The sequence below is a fragment of the Plecotus auritus genome, assembly GCF_963455305.1.
Source record: "Plecotus auritus genome assembly, chromosome: 3".
NCBI classification, from domain to species: Eukaryota; Metazoa; Chordata; class Mammalia; order Chiroptera; family Vespertilionidae; genus Plecotus; species Plecotus auritus.
The window spans coordinates 217244245-217269342 of record NC_137772.1 but is presented as its reverse complement, the minus strand read 5'-3'; the positions used below and the strand labels follow the sequence as shown (position 1 = coordinate 217269342).

Sequence of the window (25098 nt, the reverse complement as noted above, 5' to 3'; positions counted from 1 at the left end):
CGCACGTTATAGCTTATTTATGGTCAGAATGCTCACAGAGTTTTGTGCTCTTCTATTACATAGCATCCCTGTTCCTTCGTTGTGTCCAAACTTTTACACATATGAACTGTGCTGTGATGACCAGCTTCAAGTTCACATCTTCCAAAGAATGAAATCAGAGTTAAAAAGAAAGACTTTTTTTTAAAATACACTTGAAATTTCTTGCAAAATGTTAGAAACTAAAACGGAAGTACCTGCATCATTCATTTTCTCCATCAGCATTTATGCCATTCCTTCAATATGTCTTATACTTGTTAGTCACAAAGAAGATAGGTGACATACACAGGCATATGACCAAGAATAGTATGAACTAGACGTTCAGAGGGGAGGAAAATAAAACCAACCTGTAAAGAACAACTAAACATCAGTCAATAGAGTATGAAATAAGCAGAGGCCAGGATGAATGATAAAATGTAAATCCAGAGAATAAGCAAAAAGCAGCTAGATATGGCACTTGTACCAGGGGCACCTGCTGATGTGTGGTGTCTGTGAGCCTGTTATAAAGTAGGTGACTATCCCTGGCAGGGTGATCAGCTGGTTAGAGTGTCATCCTGTGTACCAAAAGGACTTGGGTTCGATTCCCAGTCAGGGCACATACATGCCTAAGTTGTGGGTTCAATGGTCGGGGCATGTAGGGGAGGCAACCGATGGATGTTTCTCTCTCACACCGATGTTTCTCTCTCTCCCTTCTTCTCTCTCCCAAATCAGTAAAATGATATCCTCTGATAAGGATTAAGAAAAAAAGTAGGTGACTATAATTTATTGTTCAAATGAGGGAATGCCACCATGTGTTCCACTGGGACAATAGGCCTAAATCATAGTCAGGCAAACCATATGTACACCCATCCTACTAAAAAGCTATGCCTGAGAACTTGGGCCCCCACAGGAAGAAAGATAAACATAAAGTCAGAATCCCTGAAGGATGACATCCTAGTGTTAAACAGTTTAAAAGTCCCTAGTGAAGAAGGAGACAACTGTTGTCTATTTCATCCTTGGCTTTAGGTGAAATAGGGAGAAATGTTTTCCCTGAGAATTCCTAACTTCAAGCCTGTGCTCCTATTATTTGGGGGCACTGAAATTATATGCATGGGGCAAAAATAGAAAACACGAAAAGTTGCCAGGTACTTGGCAGAAACAAAAATCTGATCTGGAAGAACAACTCTCAAAAACTAGACTTTCAGAATTCTTTAGGTAAGGTCTCAAGAAAAATGAGTTCTCAAACATCAATCACCAAACACACAGGACATAGGCCACTATGAGAGAGGGCAGAAACTGCAGACTGTAGAATTAAATCTCAAAGACTGCAGGTATTAAACAGAAGTATTTCTATTGTGTCTGAAATATAAAAGAATATCGATAATAGGATGGAGGAATAAGATTCTCAAGGTGACTAGGCCTATTTGGGTCAAACAGTACTTTTAGACGTGAAAAATATAAATTTGGAAATTACAAATTAAATAAATGTGTTAAACAGTAGATTAGACTCAGCTGAAGAGAAAGTTAGTGAAAATGGAAGAAATATCTGAAGAAGTTATTCAAAACAGAGTGCACTGAGAAGAAGGCATAGAAAACTAAGAGAGGTTAAGATACTGGGATAAGTCTGATTAGACTCTCAGCAGGAGACAATAGAGACAATTGGAAGTGAGGAATCATTGGATGAGATAGTGAGTAGGAATTTTCCAGGCTGTTGACAGGTACAAGAAGGTTTAACACCCAGCAGTTTAAAGAGAAAGCCAAACTTACACCTAGTAATGGAATTGCAGCACCCTAAAGAAAAGTGATTTTAGAAAGAGCCAGGGAGAAAAGACAGATACTTTGCAAAGAAATGGCATGTGTAGGATAAGCATTCTTAGCAGTAGTGGAAGTCAGAAAAGAGTAGAAATAGTAGCTTCAATGGGCTGAGGAACAATAACAACAAATTGTATACCTAGCGAAACAACTCTTCAAACATAATATTCAGATGAGCAAAACCAAAAAGAATTTACCACAAACATATGTATACAAAGAAATTTCTAAAGGCTGTTCTTTAGGAATAAGGAATATTCCAGATTTAAGAAGGAATGTTGAGCAAACAAATTAGAAATATTGTGGGAACTCCAATCAACAACTTATAAATAATAGTAATCTATATAATAAAAGCCTAAGCGACCCTTACAGTGGAACAACCAGAACAACCCGGTCACTATGATGCACACTGACCACCAGGGGGCAGAGGCTCAATGCAGGAGCTGTCCCCTGGTGGTCAGTGCTCTCCCACAGGGGGAATGCCGCTCAGCCAGAAGCCCGGCTCACGGCTGGCAAGCGCAGCGGTGGTGGCGGGAGCCTCTCCCACTTCCACAGCAGCTCTAGGGAGCAGTGAACCGAGTGGTAAGGAACAGCGAGCAGGCGGGTGGTAAAGAGCAAGGGGTCCTGGACTGCGAAAGGGCGCAGGCCGGGCTGAGGGACACACCCCCCCTCCAGTGCACAAATTTTGTGCACCGGGCGTCTAGTGGTAATAATAATGTATAATCTGTAGGTTTCAAAAGGTTATACCTAAAATATCAAACAATGACATCATGTAATCAAGAGAAAATTATTATTGTTATTAAAGTATTCTGAGATCATAGTTTTGTAGTGGAGGACAAGATATTAACTTTAGCCCCTAAGCTGGGTATGCATGCTAATATTTCAAAGTTAAGCTCTAAAAGAATCTTTAAAAAGAAGCATAACTTATAAATTCATGGTTGGTGGGATGGTGAAAGGCATAAGAAAAATGTAAACCAAAACAGCTCCAGTCATTTTTTTTTAAACACAAGAAAAAGTGTAGAAAAAGTGGGGGGAAATATAAACCAGGAAATCAAGTTATATAAAATATAAAGCAGGAAATCATTGATATATTTGAACTTAGAAATGAGTTCAAATATATCAACCAAATAAACTAATTTGGGGAATGAAAAGATAAATCGATTGAGTAGGAAACAATGTTCAACATATGCTATTTATAGGAGACATACCTAACACATAGCAACCTGGAAAGGTTGACAGTAGAATTATGGGGAAAGATAATCAGGTAAAAATATTATCCAAAAGAAAACTGGGGTAACTGTCTATATCAGACAAAGCATTGGTAGGAATACACATAGTCACAGCTGAAAAATGAAAAGCTCACCAAGAAGATACAAGAATTTTAAACGTGTATAGACTTCATGCTCTAGCATATACATACATCTATATCTATATCTATATCTATATATCTATATATCTATATATCTATATATCTATATAGATATATATATATATATATATATAGAGAGAGAGAGAGAGAGAGAGAGAGAGCGCTCAATAGAACTCCAGGGAGAAATTGACAATTCTACTATCAGAGTAGAATATTTTAACATATTTTTTTTAAATATTGAAAGATCAAACAGAGAAAAATCTGATTAAACATCATGGAAGGTTTGAATTACAAATCTTGGTTTATTCAGTAAATAAAGAACCTTGTACCTAACAGAATATTCATCCTTTTCAAGCTCACATTTATTAAAAATAAACTATACACTAGACCATAAAGCAAATTGCAGTGCATTTCAGAGAATCATATTATTCATATATATAGTTCTCTGAATACAGTATAGTTAAATTAGAAGGCAGTAACAATATTTTTTAATTCGTTTGATTACAATTGAAAACAACACTTCTAAATTGCTCATGATTCTAACCAAATCAAAATTGAAACTGAAAACTACTTAGAACTGAATGAAAAGAAAATATGTTAAAATTAGTGGAATGAAGTAAACATGTAAGAAAATGTGTAGCTTTAAATGTTTATATTCAAAAGAAAGGCTGAAAATTAAGAAGCCAAGTTTACAACGTTATCTAATAAAGAACATTAGGATAAATTCAAAAAAAATAAAAGGCAGGGCATAAAGAAGGTAGGAGAAAATGATGAACAAATTGTTCAGCAAAGTCAGAATTTGGTTCTTGGAAAGGGTCCAGTAAAGTAAAGCTCTGGCAGGACTCACGGAGAAACAGTGAGAGACTCAGCAAGAAATGAACAGGGAGGCAGACATGTGGAGTTAGGTGTTCGTTCTCAAGTGTTTCTGAGGCAGCCATTCTTCCAAGTTCTAGGTGTACAGCGAAGGTGAAGCAAAGAGAAGCCTCCCATTTGTGGAGCTACTGAGCCAATAGATAAAGCAGAATTGTAGGAGATAAGAGACTACCGTGAACAACATTATGTCAAATTGAAAACTTACGTGAAATGAACAAATTTCTAGAAATGTATACTTTACAAAAACTGACTTAAGGAAAAAATATGAGGTCGATTATCTTCTAGCTATTAAACCTTCGTACAAAGAAAGCACATCCTTAGATGGTAAGTAGAGACAAGCTCTACCAATTTTTTTTAAATCAAAAGATATTATCAATTTAAGTAAACTCCAGAGAATAAGAAAAGAGGCACACTTTCTAACCCATTCAATGAGGCCGGGATATTCTTGATACCAAACTTAGACATAAGGCGGGCATAAGAAATCTGTTGGCCTATTTCATGCATGACTATAGATGCAAATATCTTAGGCAAAGTATTAGCAGACCTTTCCCGCCATGTATAAAATAGGTAATACATCCTGGCCAAGTGGCTGTATTTCAGGAAAGAGGAGGGTGATCAAACATTGAAAAACCCATGTGTCATTCACACTGTTTGTAGATTAAAGGAGAAACACCATACAATGATCTAAATAGATGTAGGTAAATTATTTCATAAAATTAAATATTCATTCATGACCCAAAAAAAATTCGCATAAATAGTATCTATTAAAAACATAGAGCAAAATTTTGCTGAGCATTTGCTTAGGGCCGTGGTCAGCAAACTGCAGCTTGTGAGCCACATGCGGCTCTTTGGCCCCTTGAGTGTGGCTTTTCCACAAAATACCACGGCCTGGGCGAGTCTATTTTGAAGAAGTGGCGTTAGAAGAAGTTTAAGTTTAAAAAATTTGGCTCTCAAAAGAAATTTCAATCGTTGTGCTGTTGATAGTTGGCTCTGTTGACTAATGAGTATGCTGACCACTGGCTTAGGGATATGCTAATCTATAATAATAAAAGCATAATATGCTAATTAGACCAGACAGCTGAACGACCCCTTCCGGACGTCCTTCCAGACGAAGCCGCAACAGCGGGGGCCGAGGCAGAGGCAGTTAGGGGAGATCAGGCAGGCAGGCAGAGTGGTTAGGGGCGATCAGTCAGACAGGCAAGCAGTTAGGGGCATCAGGCAGGCAGGCAGAGTGGTTAGGGGCAGGCAGAGAGGTGAGGGGCGATCAGGCATGCAGGCAGAGGGGTTGGGGCAATCAGGCAGGCAGACAGGCCAGTGGTTAGGAGCCAGCGGTCCCGGATTGCAAGAGGGATGTCCGACGGCCAGTTTAGGCCTGATCCCGCAGGGATGCAGTTGGACATCCCCGAGGAGTCCCGGATTATGAAAGGGTGCAGGCTAAGCTGAGGGCCCTCTCCCCCCAATGCATGAATTTCATGCACTGAGCCTCTAGTTAATAGAAAGGAATAGGGACCCCCAGGACACCAGCACACATTTATGAAACTTTGACCTATAAAGAGATGGCATTGCTGGCCATTGCAGAAAGGATGTACTTTTCCATAAATGGTGCTGAGACACCTGGTTCCCCACATGGAAAAAAATGAAAATGGAACCCTATGTCACACAGGCACCAATCTGATTCCGATGGGTTAGAGCAGTGGTCAGCAAACTCATTAGTCAACAGAGCGGCAAACCGCAGCTCGCGAGCCACAGTTTGCCGACCACTGGGTTAGAGACTTAAAGTGAAAGACCAAACTAAACTCTTAATTTTAAACCATTAGGAAACTAGCCTATGACCTCAGAATAGGGAAGAATGTATTCAACAAGACACCCAAAGCATATGTCATAAAAAAAGGATCAATATATTCAACCACATTGAAATTAATAATTTTTATCTAAGTGGCATCAAAAAGAAAAAAAAGATGTTTTCAAAACATAACTGTCAAAAGGACTAGTAAACAAAATGCAGGGTGGTGCAAAAGTAGGTTTTTCAGTTGTTCGTGTGGAAAATAATGCAATAAATAATAATATAAGAGGAAACCCTGTTTCATATGCTCACAACTGTAACTCTACTTTTGCCCCACCCAGCAGACAAAGAACTCTGAATAACTAATAAGAAAGCAATGTGTAAGGGGTATGTAAACAGTCATTTCACTGCATTGCAAAGAAAGTGCCCGATAAACAGTTTGAAAGATGAGCAACCTCTTTGTTAATCAAGGAGGTGAAAATTAAGACCGCAAGTCATTTCCCATCCACCCCCTTGAAAGAGCGATGCTCTCGAGTCTCATTGCATCAGCAGGAACTCTCGGTCCTGTTGACAGGAGTGTAATGGATACAATCAAATTAGAAAAACACTGCAGCTCTATGTTAAGAAAATAAAGTAGTACATATTTTACAGTCTAGGGCTTGGATGGAATTGGTCAAAAATTGAGACATGGGCCTGGCCAGTGTGGTTCAGTGGTTTGATTTCCGGTCAGGGCACATGCCTGGGTTGTGGGCTCAATCCCCAATAGGTGGCATGCAAGAGGCATCCAATCAGTGATTCTCATCGTTTATGTTTCTATTTTTTCTCTTTCCCTTCCTCTCTGAAATCAATAAAAATATATTTTTAAAAATTGAGAAGTGGATGCTTTCAAGAGAAAGTGCTCCAAGGCATGTCCAGATGACAACAGATTGAAACAGTGCCCATGTCCTCATGAGTGACACTTCGTGGCCAGGCTGGGGCACGGGAGACTTCTAGACTCTTGAGTCTTCTTTTCATATCAAAAAAAGAAAAACAGAAAACTTCCACAATAAACCAGTGCAGCTCAAAGCATTGGCAGGCTAATAAAAGAAGGAGATTCTGGCACGTGCTACAGTGTGGATGAGCCTTGAAGACATGCTAAATGAAAAAAAGCCAGACATAAAGACACAGATATCATGTGACTTCACTCGTACAAGGCACCTAAAATAGTCAAATTCATAAGGACAGAGACTAGAACAGTGATGACCAGGGGCTGGGGTGGGGGCAAATGTGCGGTCAATGGGTCAGTTTCAGTATGAGAGGATGAAAAAGTTCTGGGGAAAGGATGGTGCTGACGGGTGCAGAACAATGCAAATGTAGGGAGTGGCACTGCACTATACTTAAACATGGTTAAAATGGTAAATTTTTGTGGGTATTACCACACTAACAACCATCCAGGGTGGGGAAGGGGGCCTTGGCAGGTGCCCCGTGAAGGTGATTGTTCTTGGGAGGAGTAGTGTGAATTGCATTAGCCAGGCAGGTCTTCATGAGCCAGGACACCAGGCAGGGTACCTAAGAGCCTCCAGATTGGTAGCCACAAAAAGGTAAAAAAGGCACCATCAGTTAGAGAGAACTTTCATTGGTGAACTTTACACTTCGACATCTTACAGACGCAAACAGAGCTAGTCTCCAAGTGAAAGTACGTCACGCCTACCCACCACAGACATACCTTTGCGTGTCTGTGCCTGTATTTGTTGAGTGGCTACTCTATGCCAGGCACTGTTATGTCTTAGGGATGCTGTGGGAGACAAAACCATTGATCAGGAGAGCTTACCTGTTGGTGCTTACCAGCGGAGCTTACCAGCAGATGGCTGCCCCACTTGGGCATTGCTTAGTGGTTGCTTAATTACTGTCCTGTTGAACCTATCAAAATAACCTATGCATTCTTTTTACCAACCTATCTATATATATAAAAGCCTAAGCAACCGAATGAGCAGTAGCTATGATGCGCACTGACCACTAGAGTGCAGACGCTCAATGCAGGAGCTGCCCCCTGGTGTTCAGTGCACTGCCACAGCCAACCTCCCCTGGCTGGCCAACCTCCTTTGGTCCCTCTCCCCTGGTCAGCCAACCTCCTACAATCCCTCCCCCGAGGGACGGGGAACTGGGGTTGGGTGGTGGCAGACACGGCACTTTTCCCAGGGGTGCCAAGGGCTGGCTTCCTCCTCGGGGCAGGTGGCCAACCTCCCATGCCCCGTCCCTCCCCCGGCCAGCAGGCCCTGATCAGCCCACCACCCACCTACCACGGTGCTGCGTGGCAGCAAGGGAAGGAGAGGGGGGGCGGGGAACCATGCAGTGGCACGGCACTGACAATGGCAGCGTTGGTGTCTGGCATTGGTTCCTTCCACGCCCGGCCCGGGACCATAGCTTCCTCTCCAGCCTGACCCTGATCAGCCTACCCCCGATCAGCCCTGATCGCTGGCCAGGCCTAGGGACCCCACCCATGCATGAATTTCATGCACCAGGCCTCTAGTATCCTATCTAATAAAAGAGTAATATGCAAATTGACCATACCTCCACTATGCCCACAAGCCATGCCCATAAGCCAATCAGGAGCAAGTATGCAAATTAACCCAACCAAGATGGCTGAGGCCACAGAGGGAGCAGGAGGCTTAGCTTTCCCCGGCATTAGAGAAAGCCAAGCTTCCCACACACCCTGGCCGGCCTTGGACTCCGCTCAAGACTACAAAGTTTCAATTATAGAAGATAAATAAATCCCAACAAAAATGGCTGCAGCCATGGAGCGAGCAGGAGGCTTGGGTTTCCCTGGCGATGGAGGAATCCAAGCTTCCTGGCCTGCCCTGGCCTCCCTCAAGGCTACAAAGTTTCAATTATAAAAGATAAATAATTCCCAGATACCAGGGCCTCCGCTTGGGTTGCGGGGGGGCATGGCCAGCCTGCAAACCACCACAGGCCCCTCGCCCAGGCCACCCCACACCCCAAGGGAACCCCCACCCTGATCCGGGACACCCTTCAGGGCAAACCAGCTGGCCCCCACCCATGCACCAGGCCTCTATCCTATATAATAAAAGAGTAATATGCAAATTGACCATCACTCCAACACACAAGATGGCTGCCTCCATGTGGACACAAGATGGCCACCACAAGATGGCCAGCAGGGGAGGGCAGTTGGGAGGGATCAGGCCTGCAGGGAAGGACAGTTGTGGGGGACCCAGGCCTGCAGGGGAGAGCAGTTGGGGGGGACCATGCCTGCAGGGGAGGGCAGTTGGGGGGGACCAGGCCTGCAGGGGAGGGCAGTTAGGGGCAATCAGGCTGGCAGGGGAGCAGTTAGGCATCAATCAGGCTGGCAGGGGAGTAGTTAGGGGGTGATCAGGCTGGCAGGCAGAAGTGGTTAGGGGCAATCAGGAAGGCAGGCAGGTGAGCAGTTAGGAGCCAGGCAGTCGGACATCCCTCAAGGGATCCCAGATTGGAGAGTGTGCAGGCTGGCCTGAGGGACACAACCCCTGTGCATGAATTTTGTGCACCGAGCCTCTAGTTATGTAGAAGTAGAGGAATTTCTGTGAACTAGCAAAATGACAAAAATAGAGGCAAACCAAATTTAAGTCATATTTTTTTAGATAAACTTTAAAAATAATCCAGAAGTCATTTAACCCACTCATATCTTATTTTAAAAGTCTGCCCTGGCCAGTGTTGCTCAGTTGGTTTAAGCATTGTCCCCTACATCGAAAGATCATGGGTTCTATTCCCAGTCAGGGCACATACCAGGTAGCAGGTTTGATCCCTGGTGCGGGAGGCAACCAAGCAATGTTTCATTCTCACATTTCTCTCTCTTTCTCTTTCTCTCTCCCTCTAAAGGCAATAAGAGCAAGTCCTTGGGAGAGGATTTAAAATGTTACACAGAACCCTAAAATATAGCCAATATCTAAAAGAGGAGCTGCTCTGGAGGTGGGGAAAGGTTTGAGGGATGAGGGAGAGAGGTTGGCAGGCCTGTGCCCCACCCTTTGGTCATAGCAGGACCTGGACATTGCCCTGGAGCCAGAGGCCTGGACTTAGAACACAGCGTATCCGTAGGTTTCTTCAGACCAGCCAGGGCCTCAGATTCCAGGTACAGGTGCATCTTTGTCATTTTCTTTATCTTTCTTCTGTTTTTCCTACCCTCATTCATTTTATTCTGTGCATCGCGTTCAGCATGTATGAAGGAAGCCCTCCTGTTTGCTAGTTATGATGGTCCTCCCTGGGGAGAGGGAGATCCACCCTGAACCCCGCTCTTCATCCACTGGCACCCGCTGCTCCACAGGGCAGCCAACCTGGGACACACACGTGCCGGGCAGCTGAGCGAGCACGTCAGTTTGGGCGGGTGAGAATCATAAAACTATGTTAATGTCGATCTGCCTTCCTCTCCCTCTCCCTTCAGGGCCAGGGCTTTTTCTCTGGTGGCCATGCTGTGTTGTTGCATCAACAACTCTTGATGCCTTGTCTGTGGTTCTCAGTGTCCTTTCTTTTAAGGGGAGCAAGACCTTAAGGACGGGAACAAAGCCATCGAAGGAGAGTCCTGGATTCTTGCGATTTTCCCCTCACTGTTTTGTAGCCCTCTCACCCACACCTCCTCCAACAGCCGAATGCTTCAGGAACTTCCTTTGATCCTATTGTTCCCAAGTGTTTGGCTGCCTTTCATGGAAATAGCAACTCTCTTTTTGCATTCGTCTAATTAAAAGAATATTTAATTACATTTCCAAACACATCGAAATACAAGTGGCCTAAAAACATAGTTGATAATAAACACAGCTCACTCCTGGTGAGCATGGTGTTCAATGTGGAGGGGCAGGCACCCTCCCACTTCCCGCGCTAGAGTAGCTTACAGCCTTGGGCAGCGAGCCTGCTCTCAGCAGAGAAATGTGTGCTAAGTAGAGGTTGGTTACAAGAACTTCTAAGGGGAGATGGTTGGTGTCATTGCTCCTGCCCCTTTTGGAGCCAAGCAACCCTGTAAATCCTCATGGCAGCCCACCTGTTACCAGATGAAGGACTCGTGTGAATCACTGCACCTCTCCCGGCTCATGACCTTCTCCATCCATCGAAGGCCATCATTTTGGCCCCATGCTCAGGCCCCTGTTGTGCTCCACAGAAATGCACTTGACTTTGCTTCTGTCCACTGTGTTTCAAAGACCTTCACTGTCACCTCTTCAGTCCTAAAGCTTGAGGACTCAGCCCTCCCTGGGTGAATCTTACAAAGGGACGGACCCAGAGGAGCATGGCCTAATCTTCTTCACCGGGAGCACCAACTCTCAGGAGAGCAGCCAGGGGTCAGTGGCTGGGTTAGAGAAGGGAGAGTGGGAGGGAGTCTAGAAACTGTGTTCGAGCCCTTGAGTGCTCAGTAGACTGTTAGAGAAGGAAGCTCTGGCCAGAAACAGTGGGTAATGGCCAGGAAGTGGCAACCAGGGCGTCCGTGAGTTACTGGAGCCCACAGCTGAATGAGCCATGGTCCCTGCCCCCAGGAAGGCCATGGTCTAGGCCCTAGGGAGACGTAACCAGGTGAGTAAATAGAAAATTCCATCACAGTCTGCAAAGTGCAAGGATGCCAGGAAGTAAAGGGGGCTCGGCGCGCAGGAGGGGGACCCCTGTCTAGGAGGAAGCATGGCGCAGTCTTTCTTGGAGGGATTTATGCAGGAGGCCTGAGCTGAATCTTGATGTCCAAACTCTGCCCCTTCCTGACTTCTGCCCTCATGTCACTCCTCAGCCCCCAAACACGCGTGGAAACCTGGGAGGATGGGAAGGATGGAAACCCACACGCAAGTTGGGCTCAGTGAGCTGGGTGCTGACAGGCAAGCAGCAGGGGCCTCACCATGGCTCCAGAAACATCTGCCCAGATGCACAGCACCTTTCTGGGGTTGGCAGGAAACGCCTCTCAGGGGACGCAAGCTGTGACTCGGCCTCAGAGGAAGAAAGGGTGCTCCGGGCAGATTGGATGGGAGTCCTGTTCCCACCATGACCTCACTTCATCTTGACAAAAGTCTCCCAAGGTGACGTTTATTTGGTCTCCTCTGTACAACACAAAAAGAAGGATCGCGCACATGAAGTCACTTACTCGCCTGGAGTCACTCAGCTAACTAGGACAGGGCTGAGGTTCAGACTCACATCTGTCTGACTCCAAGTGGAGAGCTCCGGCTCTCCCTGGGGCCGGGCCCCTGCCTGAATGGACTGTCCCCCGGGAAACATTTCACAGGAGATACTGAGTCCACAGGATTAGTCTTCGGGAGCTCTCTTCGGGTTAAATGGGTCTTTGGAGGGCTAACCAGAGCAGAGACCCTGAAAATAGCACTGTCTCCTGGAAAGAGCATTTGAATGTTAAGCGACAGGCTCCGAGGCTGGAGCTGTGACTGCCGTCCACTCATGAATGGGGACCTGAGCACACGTAAAAGAAAACTCCTTCAGGGGGAGAGAAAAAGCAGGGGAAGACATGCCATCCACGTGGGGAAGTAACGTGTGTTCCTGGGGGCACCTGCAGCATTTGCGTAAGAGGAGCAGCAGGTAACTCAAGTTTGCAAACATTTTGTAACACTTGGAGAGGGGTCGGGCTGCACATCTTCCGAGGAAGGTGGGCGGCCGCCATACATGTTGAGCATGTTCCAGCCAAGCAGACTCCAGTGAAAAATGAGTCAGGGGAAACCTGAGGAAGAGTAATAAAGATGATGAATGGGAAGGTTGATGTTGGAGGATTAGGATGGAACGAGGAAGGGAAAAGGGTGGCCTGTGAGGAGAAGATCTGAAATCTAGAATTACCACCTCCCAGCCAGACCTCTCTGTACTGCAGGCCAGTGCCGGTTTAATTGCATTGCACAGCCCACGTCCAAGGACTCCCGGCGTGTTATTGTCTGCACACCACTGCGGCTGGGAAATCTAGGAGCCCCAGGTTTAAATATCAGGCAGCTGGCCTGTGCAAGGGGCCTGGCTTTTGGCGCTGTGGTTCTGTGGCTCATGCTGCGGAATCGCTCATTCCCCCAGCAAGCACCGCGGAGTACCTACTACCCACTGTGGCCGGGCTGCAGGGCTGATGTTGGGTTCCTTACCCTCTCTTGACCAGTCTCCTCATCAGAGAAAGCTGGGAAGTAATCACCACTTTAGATGTAAAGATTAAAAGGCTGGTAACGTGCCCAGCCGCCATGGTTGAGCATCGACCTATGAACCAGGAGGTCACAGTTCGATTCCTGGTCAGGCACATGCCCAGGTTGTAGGCTCAATCCCCAGTGTGGGGCATGCAGGAGGCAGCTGATCGATGATTCTCTCTCACCATTAATGTTTTTCTCTCTCCTCACTTCCTTTCTGACATCAATAAAAATACATATATTTTTAAAAGGGCAGGATAAAGTGAAGCGGTTAGTATCAGGCTATGAGATATGTAGTGAGCCTAGCATTCTTACTAATTATTCCCATTCTCTCAGAATAGTTGGCAGTTGGCTGGTGGGTAAAACGTATAGTAAGGGCTTTTCTTCTTCATTCGTCCCAATGCTCACATGTCAGAGGCAGGAAGTGAGGACCCCGTCCCACTGCTCCCATTCCACAGGCAGGAAGTAGGGGCTCGAACGGGAAAGGGGCTTACTGGAGGTTATGCGTTGGTTGGTTGCCTATCATCGTATACCCCAGTGCTGTGCTGGAGAATGACGTGCTCAGCCGAGGGGACTTTGAGTCATTGAAGTTGTAGTATTTTGGCCTTCCTCAACACTCATCCATTCTTTGCTCATTTGGTAATGGTCAGAGCTGAACTCCTCTGGGGGTTTCTGATGGAAGGGACCCCTCGCTGGCTTTGTTCATGTGGCTGACCAAGCTCAGATGCCGTGATTCCTGAAAACATCAGCAAGACCCCTAGGAGGAGCATGATGGCTCTGGAGCATTTAGCCTACAGCAGCAGCTTTGGTTCTATGTATCCAAACTGTGTTCTAACAGAACTGCTCATGGGGTTTGTTTAAAACAGAGGTGAACTGGGGAGCGGGGGAGGAGCAGAGTGTCCTGTATACTGCAGGGGTCCTCAAACTTTTTAAACAGGGGGCCAGTTCACTGTCCCTCAGACCGTTGGAGGGCCGGACTATAGTTTAAAAAAAAAAAAAAAACTATGAAAAATTCCTATGCGCACTGCAGGCCCGGGACAAGTCGGCTGCTAAGCAGGACAGGCAGCGGCACCCGGCGGGCCAGATAAATGTCCTCGGCGGGCTGCATGTGGCCCACGGGCCGTAGTTTGAGGACGCCTGCTATACTGTCTTATTTATACCAAATACCGTATTAGGAAGCCTGCAGCGTGCACACCTGATGGACTTTGTGGATCCCCAGCATTTCCCACACGTATTCTATGGCAACACACAGCACAGGGGTACCTGTGGGACAGGCTTTTCCGAAGCCACCGTAAGAAGCAGTCCCTGGACAGCCCGGGGTCTGTTCAGAAGAAGAGGATTTGAGAGAGGGAAGCACCAGTTAAGCAGCGTTTGGTGGCTTGGACGTCAAACCTCTGCCATTTCTGAGTATGTAGAAACGAGGGCTTTGATAGGTACCACATCCTTTTCTACCACAAAATCCCAGAGTAACGGAAACCACTTCATGCGTTTATTTTCTAAAAGCTCTACCGATATCACAGGTTCTTTCTAAAAGTAGTTACTATCCCATCCGCTACTTGTATGTGGAAAGAGCAGATTAAAGGTGTGTATTTTTTCCCCAAAAAGTGTGAGACGCATACCACTGAGAACCATTTTTTTTTTTTCTAAAAACATTCATGAGTAAATCGTCTTCCCCAAGCCATCTACTGAAAGTCCTTGGCCGTGAATTAATGAGGGGAGCTCTGTGCTGCAGAGGTTCAAGGTCATTCCTCGTGTCCTTGGGAAGTATTGTAAACATTCTATGAACCTTTATAAAATGAACCAAATCAGTGACATCCAAGGGTACATGTACATGCTGGCTTCAAGTGCTCCGGGGCAATCCAGTAAAGGAATTCAATCCGGGTTGCTCGCTCGGGAACCTTACCTGGCATCCTTTCATTACACCAATGAAAGCAATGGTACCTTCGCCGATGACACGTACACACTTTCCATAAAACATTACCATCATCCACGTGGAAATTAACTGTTTGGGCTATAACTTCCCAGAACACCCCTCCTTTAGTGCTCACTGAAACATCACGTGTTGCACATTTCATTATCCAAACAGAACCTTGTAAATAGGATAAGCTGACACGTGTCGAAGTCCCGGGCACTTCGACTGCACTCGGTGGTACTTTGTTCTAATACCAAGCAGTGTCCTCAGGCCTGGAGCATTTTTTTCTCTCAGGCTCTTCCCGTAATATTTGCTGACCAAGGAATTTACTTTGTTTCGTTATCGTAGTATCTCTTGTGCATTCTCCAGCCATTTTTTTGCCAAGGCAGGCAAAACAAGCATTTCCTTTATTGCATTTTATTATCTTTCATTTTTATGTATGAAATCTCCAAAGAGACTGCTAACCTCTTCTTGTGGGGTTTAGTGAACCGTCAAGTTCGGGATTATCACAAGACTTGAAACATCACCCAGAAGATGGGAGGCTTGGCTTCAGATTCCGGCTGCTCTGGTTTTAAATGGCTTGCTAACCGTTCATCTTTGCATCACATTATAAGTGCTATCTGAAGGCATAGCACACACGCGGGCAAGGTTCTTCCTTGACGATGGAGGTTGTAAATCCATATTTGAAATAGTCTTGAGAGCCTACATTCTTTTGCGTGCTTCTTGTAAGATCTAATTAGGTGGGCATTTCTGGACTTGGTGAAGGAGCGAGGAAGAGCTCGTGGGAGCAGAACTAGCTCAGCTGTTTGCTCGCTAGTTACGTGAGCTGGTCTTATTGGTATTCGCAATCTGTCATTGCCTCACAGGATGCCTTTTTTGTAAATGTAAACTTGCTTTGGAAGAATGTAGACTTACAGAAAAGTTGTAAAAGTGATATTGAGAGTCCCGTGTCCCCCCATCCAATTTTAGTTTCCTCTAATGTTAACATTGCACATAACAATGCTGAACACGTACTAACAAACCAAAGAAAATAGAAACAGACTCATAGACACAGAGAACAGACTGACAGCTACCAAAGGGCGGGGGGGAGGGGGGAGGTTGGTGGGCTGGGTGAAAAAGGTGAAGGGATTGACCACAAACTGCAAGGCTGCTGCTGCTGCTGCTACGTCCCCCTTCCCCATGAGGGATGGTCTCCATGATTTAGGCAACTTCATGCAGGCCACCCAGCTGCTCAGAGCTGGGCCTGGTGCATAAGCCTGTCTGCTTGTCCCTCTCTACCATGCATAGTGATCCTGAAGATGACAAGGAAAGGGACTTATGAGACGTGTCTTTCTCTTGAAATACTCAACGAGGGGAGAACAGAGGGTGCGGAAACTCCTTCGAGAGAAAAGGACATGCTGTCTGGCCCTTAGACAAAGAGAAGGGAATCTGTTTCTCCTCCCTGCAGCCCCCATCACAGGGCTGTGAGAGTTATTTGCTGTAGACGGACAGGATGTGAGGATTATTGAGAAAGGCAACATCATGATTTTTGCTCTTGAACCAAAGGGCAGCTATAGAATACTAAGGACCTGCCAGACACGGCGGCACACAGGATGAATAGTAAGCCATGCTCCCTGCCCGCCCAGAGGCTCACATTCCAGTGACGCCAGGTGCGAGCCTGGAAATAAAGCATTACAACAGTGTGCAACAAGCTCTCTAATAAGGTTACATGCAAGTGTCCAGGGCACTGAGGAAGGACCCAGCAGCTGCCTTGGGATGCTGACAGTGAGAATCTGATGACCCCATTTGTAGAGGCTGAAAAGGAAATAGAGGGTTTGCATTTCTTAGTCTAGAACTCTGGAGTAGGCAGCTATAAACATTAGTTAGTCAGCAGTGTGTAGACCTCTCTCCCTCACAGTCACATGATGGCTGCCATGATTCCACCCATCACATCTCTGTTTACCACAGAAAGGTGAATGGGGTGGGAGGAGGATGGCACCTTATTCATTATTAGGAAATCCAATATATGTTTCCCCATGTATCCTTTTGGGCACTGTTAGGTCATCACATTGCCACCATAGCTGCAAGGGAGTCTGGGAAATCAGCAAGTAGGATCATCATGATTAGCTTAGATCATAAATGGATCGTGAGCCATTCCCAAGGGCTAAGGTCATTGCAACTACAAACGAAATTAACATTCTGTTGGAAATGAAGGATGGGGTGGAGAGAGAGAGACAGACCAGCAGGCAACCTTTGACCACTTGTGGTCCTGGAAACAAGAAGTGCATTTGAGCTCAGCTGTGAAGGGCGAGCAGGCATTCAGGTGGTAGCGAAGAAATAAAGATATTCTAAGAGGGAAATCATGTGCCAAGGCACTGAATCATGAAAGGCAGGTTCAGGAAACACCAGGAAGTTTCCTAGCCTGGAGGTAGAGTTGGAATCATAGGTGGGAGCCCGTTTGCAACAACTTAAACTGCCCATGTAAGTAGAATAGATATTCTTCTATGTGTCCTAGAAAGTCCATGGGGTCTTGAGACAGAGACCCATCCTCCAGCCACCCCTTAGCTCAGTAACTTGGAAGACATAAAGCTGTGTTGTTACTCACCTGGCATTTGCACACGGACTCTGGATTCTAAGCACTGAAGAAGCTGACACTTTGGCTGAACTCTTCCTGTAGCCTGTCCTTGTACCTCAGTCTTGTTTCTAGAAATGCTTTTTCTTGAGCCCTTGGTGGGTGACAGAGTCTCTCGTTTCTCCTTTAATCTTGTGGATTTCCACTGTCTTCCCAGGTGATGTTTAAGTTTCCTGGATGGTAGTCAATTTCCGACCATTTCTCTGGGAGAGAAAACATCGATGGCTACTGCAGGTGGACTCCGAGTGCACACATGCACTTAGCTGTCACCGATAGATCACAGCCATGGGGCCCCTGGTGCTGGGCAGCGTCTGTAGCCCACCTGGCATGCAACCTGGGTGCCTCCCTCTCTGCTTCCTGCCACGCTGGGGGTTCAGCCTGTGTTACCTGCAGCCTCGGTGTCCCAGGGATGCCTGGGCTCCCTAAGTTGGGCAGGGAAAAGTGGGTTTTAGTTCTGATCCTGTAATCTTCTGTACATCTCAGGTTCCTTTATATAAACAGAGCCTCTCAGTGGTTGCAGACATGGGAGAAATAAGAGGAATAGATTCCTAATTTCTATCTCCTCGGTTCAAATTCTGGTGATCCAACCGTCCAGCTGTGTGACTGGGGGACATCTGCTGAACTTGCTTCCCCTGTAAGATGGCGTAAGGAGCATACATGCCACTTAGAGTGTTGAGTTAAGAACCAGTGAGCTAGGACAAGGGTTCAGAGCCCTGCTTGGCACATAGCAAGCCTCCAATGTATGTTAGCTGCTAATAGTAATTATTATTATTACTGTGCTGATGGGCCTCAGCCAATGGAATAAATTATGATAAGTTTTCACAACACCGTTTTGGAGACTCACTTATCTTTGCCAGCTCCTTGCAAAAATCTATTTTGGGCACATCCTCCCTTGTCATTCCATATCACGTGTGAAAGCTTGTCAGTAAAGGTCACCTGCCACCAGCTCGCTGCCCCCAGGTCAGCAGTGATGGGTGACTCTGTCCCTCCGGGGGCCAGGAAATGACATTTCTCAGTTGTCAGACCAGCGCCGATCTAAATCATCAGCAATGGTGATTCTGAGTCGGACTTTCAGAGGCAGGCATGTGGCTTTGTGGAAGGAGCCGTGGCCTGGGAGACGGATGCTGGGCCCGGCTGCCCCCCCTGCTGTGTGACAAGCAAGTCACTGTCCCCCTCTGGGCTATGGCTTCTTCACGCTTGAATTGGCCCAGCCCAGCAAGAGTCAGGACCGGCCTCTCTCTGACATCTCTTTAAAAGCACGTGGCATACTTGTACTTTCATATGGACAGTTACTTCATGTTTTCCATGTTCATCTCTGCATTCATAGCCCCTGTCAGTGTGTGGCACAGAGTCAGTGCTCATTTTAATATTTGTCGAATGAATGAATGACGTAGTAGAAAGAGAAAGATTTAGAAGCAAGACAGACCTGATTTTGTTTTAGAAATGGCTACTTATGCCCGGCTGGCATGGCTCAGTGGTTGAGCATCATGTCAACCTATGAACCAGATGGTCACAGTTCGATTCCCAATCATGGCACATGCCCAGGTTTCAGGCTCCATTCCCAGTGTGGGCCGTGCAGGAAGCAGCCAATCAGTGATGCTCTCTCATCATTGATGTTTGTTTGTTTTTAATATATTTTATTGATTTTTTACAGAGAGGAAGGGAGAGGGATAGAGAGTTAGAAACATCGATGGGAGAGAAACATCGATCAGCTGCCTCCTGCACAACTCCTACTGGGGATGTGCCCGCAACCAAGGTACATGCCCTTGACCGGAATCGAACCTGGGACATTTCAGTCCTCAGGCCGACGCTCTATCCACTGAGCCAAACCGGTTAGGGCCATCATTGATGTTTCTATCTCTCTCTTCCTCTCCTTTCCTCTCTGACATCAATAAAAATATATTTTAAAAAAATAGAATTGGCTACTTACTAGCTGAGTGACCCTGTGTTAATCTGAGCTTCAGGATTATCTGTAAAAGGGATAATAATAGAAACAGCCTTACCGCGTTGTTTGAGGATTGAAAGTGAAACCATGTGTACACACACACACACACACACACATCACCAAGGAGAGCCTTGGCCCACCTCTAGCATATAATGGGTATTGGATAAACAATAGCGATTATTTGCTTCTCTAGAGACTAGCACGGGAAGAATGGAGTATTCTGTGTTGTGATGATTGAAAACTAGTAGAAAAGGTAAATCTAATGCATTCATAGACTCTGAGTGGGCTCACCGATCCCAGAGCAGCTGGGTTGCAAATAGTTTCACAAAACCCCCTTGGCCTGCCAGTGACCCCACCACCTTCTCGTCCTCCCTTCCTTTCATCTTCACTGCTTTTTCTGTATATTTGCCCATAGGCGATACCCAAACCAGCTCCCTGGGCAGACAGAGAACAGAACGAGGGGTGATGGGGTCAGAGGTGGCCTGATGTGGGTGGGGACACGAGGAGGCCGGTGTCCCCGTCCTAGCTCCAACCTGGTCCATGTGATCGTGGGCAGCCCGTCTCTCTAAGCCTCAGTCTTCTCATCTGGGAAGTGCTCAGCCCACTGACACGGGACTCGATAGTGATTAGGAACCTGGGTCTCAGGTTTAGCTCAGGCTTCGGGTCTCAGCTTTGCAACTCACCAGTGGGGAGAGGCGGGCCAGTCAAGTACCATTTCCAAAAAATGGACAACGGGATTCAAGTTGGCTTATTTGGAGGGATTAATGACACAGTCTCCTCAGAGTGCCTCGCAGACTTGTGCACAGTAAGTTAAGACTGTTGACCAGTGGGCCAGCCCTTATTTTCACGTAGTTTCCGCTTCTCCGTGTTGAGCCAGCCCACATCTCCTGAGTCAGACGCACATCCGTCAGCCGCCCTGCTGGCTCAGCACTTGGCGAGCACAGACTCTTGCGCAGCAAAATCGTGATCCCGTTGGGTGTGAGGGACACGGCTCGCGTGCAGTTGTTTTCATGCCTGGCCAGACCTTCCTAGTGCTGGTGGGTGTGTTCTTAGAGGAGTGTCCCCTCTCTCCTCTCTCGACCCTGCAAAGACACAGGAAGGAAACCTTGATTTCATGCTCATCCTTCCCCGCCAGCGGCCTCCTTCCAGGGAGGCCTGCTGGCCCTTCCTGCTCTCTCCACGGGCTACCTGCCACTTCCTTACTTATTGCTGCAGCCACTTCTCGCTGGCAGGAGGGAGAGGGAGGGGGGAGCACAGATAGCACAGGCTGCTGGCCCCATCTTGGAGGGAGAAGAGAGCCTATGTATATGGGGCCACCCTGGCATGCAGGCGCAGTGCTGGGCCATGCTCTTAAGTACTTTGTGAAGTCGGGAAGACTGATCCCCACGTGGCACATGGGGAAACTGGGGTCCCGAGAAATGAAACCAGTTGCCTCAGGACACACACAGCTGGGAGCATAGCTGGGATTCGGACCTGGGCTGCTCTGACGTCCCTCCCCGCTTCTAGCTCTGCTGTTGCACCGTTGCTGGGGACAGGAGGGCAGGGGTGTGGTTTGGGTGCTGTTATTCACTGTCCCATGAGAGAGAGACCTGGGCCTGCACCCCAGGACTTACCCGGCCAGCTTCAAGGGCTGCCGCCGCTGCACATCCGTGGAAACCCGAGAGAGGCAGGGTGAGACGGGCCTCAGACCTCTCTTCAGGCGGCAGCCCTGGGCCCTGTGGAGGCGACTGTGGCTGAAGGATAGTGAGAAGCCACGGAGCTCCGGAGGCCAGTGCCCGCCCTCAGGGTCACCGCCGTGCGAGGAGAGAACGAGGACATGGGGTCGTAGAGAGGGAAAAGTGGGGGTTATTGTATTTCCTCCGTAATGTGACCAGGCGTGCAAAGGGGAGTTTTTCACGCCTGTTCTTTGTGGCATAGAGGAAAGGACACGGGCCTTAGAGTCAGACTTATTCAAACTGCGATTGGAATCCCAGCACATACCAGCTTGGTGGTCCTGGCCGAGTTTATTCTTTAAAATCGCATTCCTGTTCTGGTCATCACGAGGATTTTTAAAAGACAAAGAGTGTAAAACCGATGGTGAGGTGCTCCATCCTAGATGTGCTCCCCAGCGGAGGGGTGAGCAGTGCCCCTCCAAATGCCACCCGCTCCGCCCCAGGCCCTGTCTCCCCAGGAAACTCCCACTCGTCCTTCAAGCCCCAGCCCCGGCATCTCCCTCTGTGATGCTGCTGAGCAGAATACAGCTGCCACTTCCCCCTGACCCTCCCTCCATGATTACAGCCTGTTACCCTCTGGGGACCCGTCCCCCCAGCCGACCTTGAGAGAGCTGCGGGTGGCACTGCCAACAAGGGCCTCTGCTCATCTCCCAACCCGGCCGGTCTACGGTGGGCACTTCACCGTCAGATCCGGCATTTCCTGGTGCTCACCTGGGCCAGGCACGACTTACTTCATTTACATAGCAGTGATTTCCCCAGCAGCTCTATGGGGTAGTGTACCCCTCCATCCCGGCTGGAGGCGGAAACCACACCAATTATTGGAATAGGGAATTGGATCTTAAAAAATGATAACTAGATACAGTGTGTTCGCTTAGTAACTAGAAAAGCAAAAAATAGGAAGTTGCAGGGAACAGTTATCACCTGCAGGAGGAATAGAGGTGGCAATTATTGGAATATTGTCACCTGGGGCTGGACCCCAGCCCTGGGTGGAGTCGGCAGCCAACGCCAGAGGCAGCGACAGGGCGGAGACGGGAGGAGGGGCGGCTGGTTCTGAGTGTTGGAAAAACTGCAAACATGGATTTCGCTGCTGCAGAAGGAAGGAAGCGCTGCTGCTGGCGTGAAGAAAGGAGGTGGTGTGTTGCTCACAGGAACAGGGAGCCCCAGGAAGGAGCGAGTCCCTTCCTTCTCCTCCTGACTCAGTCTCCCCCCTTGGCTCCTGTTGGCAGCGCCTAACAGAGCAGCTGGCAAAACAGTGACAGGGTTTGCAGGGTCCCAGCTTCATCATTCCAAAGCAGGGTGGGGCCGAGAGGTGAAATCGTATGCACTGGCACATGCAGGAGCTGTTGCCATTCCCATTTCGCAGGTGGGGAAACTGAGGCACGGAGAGATGAAGTAACTTGTCCAAGATTAAATGAGTCCCTAGAGCAGAGCCAGGATTTGTACCCAGCAATCTGGCCTCAACCACTCTACCATAAACATTTAATGAATGAATAAGTGGATGTATGAATGAATGAGTGAATGGATGAATGAATGGGCAAGCCCAGAAATAATGCGTCCCCAGTGCCCCGCAGTGGCTCCTGCAAGCTCGAGGTCCGGCCGGCCTGACTGCCTCCTCGTGCCCTGCCAGGTCATCCACTGGAACTCCCCCAAGAAGCTCCGGGTGAAGAACAAGCACGTGGAGTTCTTCCGCAACCTCTACCTGACCTTCCTGGAGTACGACGGCAACCTCCTCAGGCGGGAGCTGTTCGGCTGCCCCAGTGAAGCCGATGTCAACAGTGAGAACGTAAGTGACACCGGCGGGGGGGGGGGGGGGGGGGGGGGGGGTCGGCGGCATGGGGCGGCTTCTCCGCTGGTCTGCGAGGACCTCCGGCGTGCCGGGCTGTGCGCCAGGCTCAGGGCTCGCCGGAGATGAACGAGAAGCCATCACTGCCCTGGGGGTTCCCTGTCTGGTGGGGGAAATGGGCAGGTAGGCAGATCACTTCCATGCTCGTTACCATGGATGCAGAGGGGGTACGCTTGGCCCAGATGAGGCCAAGTCAGAAGGGAGCTTCCAAGCAGAGGAGTCAGAATGGGCTAAGACAGTGGTCGGCAAACTGCAGCTCGCGAGCCACGGTTTGCCGCTCTGTTGACTAGTGAGTTTGCCGACCACTGGACTAGACTAAATGTTACCGTGTAGTTGGAAGCTGTGAGGATTAGGCAATTGTGGCATACTGTGTGCAAAGAGGTAAAGGGTAGTATAGGACAGAGGTCGGCAAACTCATTAGTCAACAGAGCGGCAAACCGCAGGGCGGCTCGCGAGCCGCGGTTTGCCGACCACTGTAAGACACTGTGCAAATAGTAGACAGAGGCTTTCTCCACAGCCAGGAGTCAGCGTGGGGCACCAGAGATCTTCACCAGTCACTGGCTCCTTCAGGGGTTAGCATGGGTGAAGGAAGTGTCACAGGCATAGCTAACATCTATATTTTCTTATTCATCGTTTATAATTATTTTCATGTTCTGTCTCATATGGTGCTCATAGACACCCCTTTTCCCCTTCGCCCCAATTAGAGCTGAAGAAATTTAGGCACAGAGAGGTTAAGCTGGTTGTTCATGGTCACACAGCAAGCAAGGAGTAAAGGTGAGACTGATTTGAAGTTCTGAGGAACAGGATGTGGGGAAGCAGCTCCTATAGAGGAAAAGGCAGAGAACGGAGGGCCAGGCTGACCTGGTTTGGGCCTTTTTATTTTTTTAATTGTTTAAAGTATTACATATGTCTCCTTTTTCCCCGATTGACACGCTCCCCCTGGCCACTCCCACACCCCAGGACAAGCCCCCACCGCCCCAGTGTCTGTGTCCATTGGTTATGCTAATATGCATGCATACAAGTCCTTTGGTTGATCTGGCGCCTGTTGGCAGTGCCTAACAGAGCAGTTGGCATAGCAAAGTCCCTGCTTCAGCGTTAAACCGCCACTCCCCCACCCCCCGCCTCCATCCTCCTCTGCCTTCTCTCTGAGGTTGGACGGTCTGTTCAGTGGTACCTTGTCTCTGGATCTATTTTTGTTCATCGGTTTATGTTGTTCATTATATCCCACATATGAGTGAGATCATGTGGTATTTATCTTTCTCCGACTGGCTTATTTCGCTTAGCATAATACTCTCCAGTTCCATCCATGCTGTTGCAAATGGTAAAAGTTCCTTCTTTTGTACCACAGTGTAGTATTCCATTGTGTAGATGTACCACAGTTTTTTAATCCACTCATCTGCTGACGGGCACTTAGCCTGTTTCCAAATCTTAGCTGCTATGTAAATTGTGCTGCTATGAACATAGGGGTGCATATATCCTTTCTGATTGGTGTTTCTGGTTTCTTGGGATATATTCCTAGAAGTGGGATTACTGGGTCGAATGGGAGTTCCATTTTTAACTTTTTGAGGAAACTCCATACTGTTCTCCACAGTGGCTGCACCAGTCTGCATTCCCACCAGCAGTGCACGAGGGTTCCCTTTTCTCTACATCCTCACCAGCACTTGTCGTTTGTTAATTTGTTGATAATAGCCATTCTGACAGGTGTGTGATGGTACCGCATTGTTGTTTTGACTTGCATCTCTCAGATGATGAGTGACTTTGAGCACGTTTTCATATGTCTCTCGGCCTTCTGTATGTCCTCTTTTAAAAAGTGTCTATTTAGGTCCTTTGCCCGTTTTTTTATTGGATTGTTTATCTTCCTTTTGTTAAGTTGTATGAGTTCCCTGTAAATGTTGGAGATTAAACCCTTATCAAAGTTAATATTGGCAGTGGGCTTTCTTGTTGCTTTGTTAATAGTTTCTTTTGCTGTGCAGAAGCTTTTTATTTTGATGTAGTCCTATTTGTTTATTTTCTCTTTGGTGCCCCAGGAGCTGTATTGGTAAAGATATTGCTATGACATATGTCTGATATTTTGCTGCCTGTGGAGTCTTCTAAGATTTTTATGGTTTCCCGTCTTACATTTAAGTCCT

The 25098-nt window shown here is 47.4% G+C and overlaps 1 protein-coding gene across 4 annotated transcripts in view; it reads left to right on the top strand.

The window, feature by feature from the left end:
* LARGE1 (LARGE xylosyl- and glucuronyltransferase 1) overlaps nt 1-25098 on the top strand; it is a 448143-nt gene that overhangs the window by 390070 nt on the left and 32975 nt on the right. For all 4 annotated transcript variants that reach the window (XM_080661445.1, XM_080661444.1, XM_080661446.1 and 1 more), the window contains exon 10: nt 22754-22909. In XM_080661445.1, coding sequence (XP_080517571.1) covers nt 22754-22909 — 156 coding nt within the window. The remainder of the gene's footprint in view (nt 1-22753; nt 22910-25098) is intronic.